The sequence below is a fragment of the Brassica rapa genome, chromosome A09 (genome assembly GCF_000309985.2).
Source record: "Brassica rapa cultivar Chiifu-401-42 chromosome A09, CAAS_Brap_v3.01, whole genome shotgun sequence".
Taxonomy (NCBI): Eukaryota; Viridiplantae; Streptophyta; class Magnoliopsida; order Brassicales; family Brassicaceae; genus Brassica; species Brassica rapa.
The window spans coordinates 12446590-12452589 of record NC_024803.2 but is presented as its reverse complement, the minus strand read 5'-3'; the positions used below and the strand labels follow the sequence as shown (position 1 = coordinate 12452589).

At 27.4% G+C, this 6000-nt stretch overlaps 1 protein-coding gene across 1 annotated transcript; it reads right to left on the bottom strand.

Annotated features, from left to right (window-relative positions):
• Positions 1-1742: 1742 nt before the first annotated feature.
• On the bottom strand, positions 1743-2462 carry LOC103839287 (putative FBD-associated F-box protein At1g05080). Its single transcript, XM_033278307.1, has one exon. The coding sequence runs from the start codon at positions 2460-2462 to the stop codon at positions 1743-1745; it is 720 nt and encodes a 239-aa protein (XP_033134198.1).
• Positions 2463-6000: the final 3538 nt, after the last annotated feature.

The following is a 6000-nucleotide window of genomic DNA, read 5'->3' as shown; positions in this document are numbered from 1 at the left end:
TAAATATATAAAGATACTGTTAATTAATATTAAATGATATTTTTTCAAAATAATACATGAAAAATAAAATTCTTAAAATGAAATTATTTAAAAAGAAAAAATATTTTCAAATTTATATAAAATTTAATATATAACTTATATATAAATCTTTAAAATATATGTATATATATGTATATAACGGATCAAATTGGATATATGTTCATATAAATATTGATATTTGAGATTTGCTTTTTTTTTACGAATAGCATTTTAGTATTTGATTTGTTTCGTAGAGTAACGAATATCCGAATTTTTCGGTTCGAATCAAAACGGATAACAAATCGAATCAAAATTTATAAATAATTTTTTCAGCTCTATTCGTAAACAGTAAAAATAACGTAAAGAAAAACCATGCATATGAGTTTTATATTAAAAAAACGTAAAATACTTAGTGTGAACATATTTATGTAGAGTTTGGCTGAAAAGCTCTTTACATGTGACATGTATTCATTTTAGTGTGAACGCATTTATTACAATGCTTCTACACGTGACATGTGTCCAGTTTAGTGTGAACGCATTTATTACAATGTTTCTCCTTTAATATATAAGGGATACATATATGATATTCGGTTTCAGTTGGAGGATTGGGTCTACTTGAACCGCCGTCCTTATCGTTAGTGCTTGCTTAACTATATTGTAGTAGGCACTGGGACAAGCTTTTAAAATAGACCCTTGCTTATCGTGGACATTGGGAAAGTAGCTTACCAGCTGATTTTTTTCACTGGAATTTTGCCAACAGTGAGACAATATTCTTACACAATGATTTGGGGAAGGGGAAGCAAAAAAAAAACATGTACGTTGAGAGAGCCAATGCCACTGCCTTGACTTGAGGAGCATTGATATCCACAACTCATCCTCAAGATCACTCTCATTTCAAAAACAAATAGAACGCAACGATAATGATACTCACTGGGAATCCAAACAATGATGCTTGTTGAATCATCCTCTACGTTATCAGTTATTTTAGGTTGTTAAATTCTCATTTATTCCTTTACACATACCATAAATCTCAAACTTTTAAAACTATCAACTTCATCCGAATATATATTTCCCTCTTCTTTATATGTGAATAAAAGTAAAAGTAATCTGACATGAAGGTGAAATCTTAAACATAGATTTCAATTCTTCGCATATGTTATTTTCGTCATATATGTTTTTGGAATTCGGCATCACGAATTCCGCTTTCTTTAAACATTTCGAGTTTGCTAAAATGTATGCCACAAATTCTCGTTCTTCTTTTATGTCGTTATATGATCGCCACTTAAAGAACTCAAGATGGGATGCCAAGCATTTTGGAACATGACCAGGTTTGTTCCACAAAACAGGGGTAATTATATAAGACTGAAACATCACAACGTACACGTTATGTTTTAGTGTTAGTCCATTAATTAAAAAGCATGCACTTGTTTAATGGTAGAAGGATGTACTTACAGATTTGATCGTAAGACTTTTAAGTTCATTGTTACTTTTTAACATAAGCATAAGTTGTTCCAACCAGCCTGAGTCACATGGTGTTATTGTAAGGTCTACAAGCTGAGAGAAGTTGTCAGGTCTACACATAACCTGCAGTGCACCCAACACCATAAGTACACATATTAATTAATTTTACCACAATAAACAAACAAAAAAAAAGTTGGATCTCGAAATTACTACCAATTCCTCGGTCAAAGTCAAAGATAGAGACGTGGCCGAGGAAATATGTCTCAGAATTTTTTGTCAGGGTAGCAAAAAGTAGACAGTTCTGCTCTAACAATGCTTGGCATATTCCCGATAGAGCAAGAGTCTCCTGAATGATCGTTAATAGAGAGTTTCGTTAATACCGGACAATCTAAGACCAAGGACCTAGTATTTTCCGCTAGTGATAATGGCCTTTTATAGAGGTAGGTGAATTCCTCTAAAGAAGGCACTTTCACAGTATACTTTTTCACATTGCCATCTTCTTCGGATCGTATCACGAGCAATATTCTGAGAACAGGACAATTTGATAGAAGCCTGACCAGAGAAACATCATCTTTATACAACACACAAAAGAGGTATAGCTTTGCAAGGGATGGGAGGCAAACTGAAGGAGGGATATCCAAGATAATCTTATTAAAGAGTTCCAGTTCAGTGAGCGTTTCACAAGTGTAAAGGATGTTGGGCATGCTGGTAGGTTTCGCCAACCAACTAAGATGAAATAGTAACCTGCGCAATGAACGATCAACTGCTTGTCCAACCAATTTTGCTACATCAACGTTAGTAGGGCATATTTCTTTAAGTTGGATACACAAGCTTTCTAGTATAGGTGCCTTATGAAGTTGCAACGACTTCTCAAGAAACCACCAAACGCTCTTCTGTTCACTATTAGTATTGCTCACAATGTCTTCGTACTCGAGTCTTGGCACCTCTGTCCAGATAGTCCGCCATCGTTTCGACAAAATCATGGTAGTCACAATATCTTTTGTCGGAACAAACAACAAGATTTTTACTAACAGATCGTCAGGTAGTGCACTGATTCTATCTTCACAATTTCTCTCTCGAACACACTGAGAAATGATGACTTCTTGTGGTTTTTCTGTAGCATAAATCATTTTCCTATAAAAAGACTAATTTCTTCATTTACAGCCTAACGAAAAATGAGAAAAGCATTTCGAGATCTTTTCAACATATGAACAAAACGAACATGATGATAATTATGTATACAGTGAGCTTGGAGAAGTTTTTACAATTATTATGTAGATAGAATTAAAAAAAAAAAAAAACAAAGCAACAACAACCTATAAGAATATACCCTTTTTTGGGCAAAGGAATTTGCCTTGTTTTGATTAAATTTAGTTTCATAAAAACTTGAACAACCAGAAAAAAGGATGTAGAGAAATTTATGTAGCAGAATACTAACCGTATCACCGTAGTATCTCGAAAACGAGTCCGAGAAGAAAACTATCTTTTACTGATCATTAGAAATGAGGAGAAATACATATTTATAAGCCTAAACTTGCGAACTATCATATTATTTTATATAATATATCAATTTATTTAATTTATCATAAATATTTTAAATAAAAAATAAAAATAATATTTAATTTGTGAACATAAAAATATCTTGTTCTAAAAAACATAAAAATATCAAATTTTATTATCTTTTTGCTAAAAAATTGATACTATATAAGTAAACCAAATTTCTATAAATTTAACAAAAATTCAGAACATATAAATATCATATTATCTTATATAATATCTCAATTAATTTAACTTATCATAAATGTTGTAAATAAAATAATAAAATTTGAACAATATTTAATTTATTAAAATATCAAGATATTTTCTTATTGCAAAACATTTGATACTATATAGAGACAACCAAATTTCTATAAATTTAAGAAAATAGGAATATATAAATATCATAGTATCTTATATAATATGCCAACTCATTTAATTTATCATAAATGTTGTAAATAAAAAATAAAATTTGAACAATATTTAATTGTTTGAAACATTAAAATATCAAGATATTATCTTATTGCAAAAAAATTTGAAACTATATATAGATAACAAAATTTCTATAAATTTAAGGGTGAATACGAATCATTAAAATGTGTGTGTCCAGAGAAACTTGGGTTCAATAAGATATGGGGTCAATTATTATCCGAACCTGCGGAACCTAACGTAATCGAAAAGAAACTTTACGATTAGTTTGGTTAGAAGGTTTGGTTTAGCAATTAAAAAAATCAATTTTTTGTTTGGTTTGATAATTGGTTAGTTTAATTTTTTTATTAAAAAAATAATCAAACATTACCAACTTTAACAAAAATTCTAAATCAAACTAACCGAATTTAACTCATTTTTTAATTTTTGTTCATTTAAAATCGAAATATTAACCAAACTAAGCCCAAAACCAAAAATTTTGGTAATTTTTTTTTGAAGCTCAATATAATTTATTTTTGATTCACTTCAATAGGATTATGACCGATCCAAATTAATTGAATTGCAAATTAACCGACCAACACTAACCAAAGAAACCGAACCCATAGGTTTAGCCAGAAGTGTAGAAGCGTAGAAAATATCTTAAACTATTAAGACTGAAGTACATTTTGTACTTGGCCCTGAGTTTTCCTCAAAAATTACATTTTCATGCCATTCTAATTAAACTATGTCGTTTCAAATACATTCATTAATAACCCTTTAATTAAGTTGATGCGATCCAGTACGTAACTAAGCCCATAATTTCGGCTGTCTGGTTAGAAATAAATGTTTAAATTTGTTTGGGCTTATAATAAATGTTACCGATTTTATAAACAACAACATTCAGTTGCCGATTTTATGGTTTAGGAATTTAATTGTTTACCCGATTTTGGATATCATTATATTTAATATGAGTACAAAATCGAGCATAGTTATACTTATTACCTTCCTAAAACTCAACACCATTAAAACAAATATTCCTAATTCTACGAAATAACAATTAACTGTGCTTGAATGTCATAACTAAATATTCCTTTTATAAAAATCAAAACAACATTATGATTTCGTTTCCTAATAATAGGCAGTCTCCTTTTTTAAAATATCACTAGATCTTGACCCGCCCGACCGGGCGGGTATTTTTTTTATGTTTTTAGTTTTTTTTTGTTTATATTAAATGATGCATTGGTAATATTGAAACATAAATTTATATTGAAAATTAATCTTTGCAGCTATAATAAAAATTAAAATTAAAATTTTAATAAAATATTTTGATATAAATTTTAAATTTCCTAATTAAAATAATATAGAGGTGGTCATATTTTTTCCAATTTCAAAATCTAAGTTTCCTTAAAGACAAAGAAAATAAATTTATAAGTACATAAAATATATAAACATATTTGGAACTATAATTTCTATTAAAATAAAATTGATAAAGAAAAATAATCTTGTTGTTGTTATTTATTTCTAGAGCTTGACCCGTGACCGTATGAATATTTACTACACATTTGTTAATATAACATTTTTAAACATAACAATTTCATTTATTACTTTGAATAATTATATTTTGTGATTTTAATCATCTATTATATCACAATGTATAATATAAACAAATCCAATATTTATAACTAATTGGACTTATATTGTGAAAGCATTATACTAATATATGAATAAACTATTTTATATTTTATTTATATGTTATATAAATTGATTATGATGTGTGATTTTTTTATTTTTTTTATTTATTACTTATAAATATTAAAAATATTGAATATGTTAATACGAAATACATTAGAAAATTTATTTTGGTTATGATTTGATAAAAGAAATCTATTATTTAAATTTTGGAAAGACATTAAATGCTTAAATCTATTATTTAAATTAGGAAAAGACAAGCATGCTTAAATATAGGTTCAATAAATATCTCAATGGCATTTTAATGTAAATAAGTGGTAAAACTAAGGGGTATTTATATTTTGTACTTCTCTTTTAATAATATAGATAACAACATTATGATTTATTTCCTAATTTTACCCAGTCCAGCAAATCAATGAATGATATCCAACTTGCAAAACAAGTTTTCCTTATTTAATAAGGTATATTCTGTTTTTAAATAAGGTAAAATAAAAAAAGAATAGATATTAAAGAATTTAAAAACATATATTTGGTTTTTGGATACATGTTTTTGTTTTCCTTTTCCCGGAATAAACAATTATAAGATAGACTTCATTTACAACTTTTTATTTGTGCCATAATGTTAATGTATTTATTAGATAATGCATGAAAAAATCAAGTATATATCCCAATGTTAATAAATATAAAACTAATAGATAAGATGTAGTTTAGGTGGGTGCATATTTTTATCAAATTAAATTTAAGATACAAAAATTATGTATACTTTACTTTCTGTAAAATTTATATTTGATTTTTCAATTTATGTGGTATAAAAATATCTGCATATATATATATTATAAAATAAATATATATACAATTTTAAATTAATGCAGCCTTTTTAAAAACAAA

Excerpts from the sequence above, each read along its gene's own strand:
- LOC103839287 (XM_033278307.1), bottom strand. The coding sequence starts at position 2,462 with ATGATTTTGTCGAAACGATGGCGGACTATCTGGACAGAGGTGCCAAGA.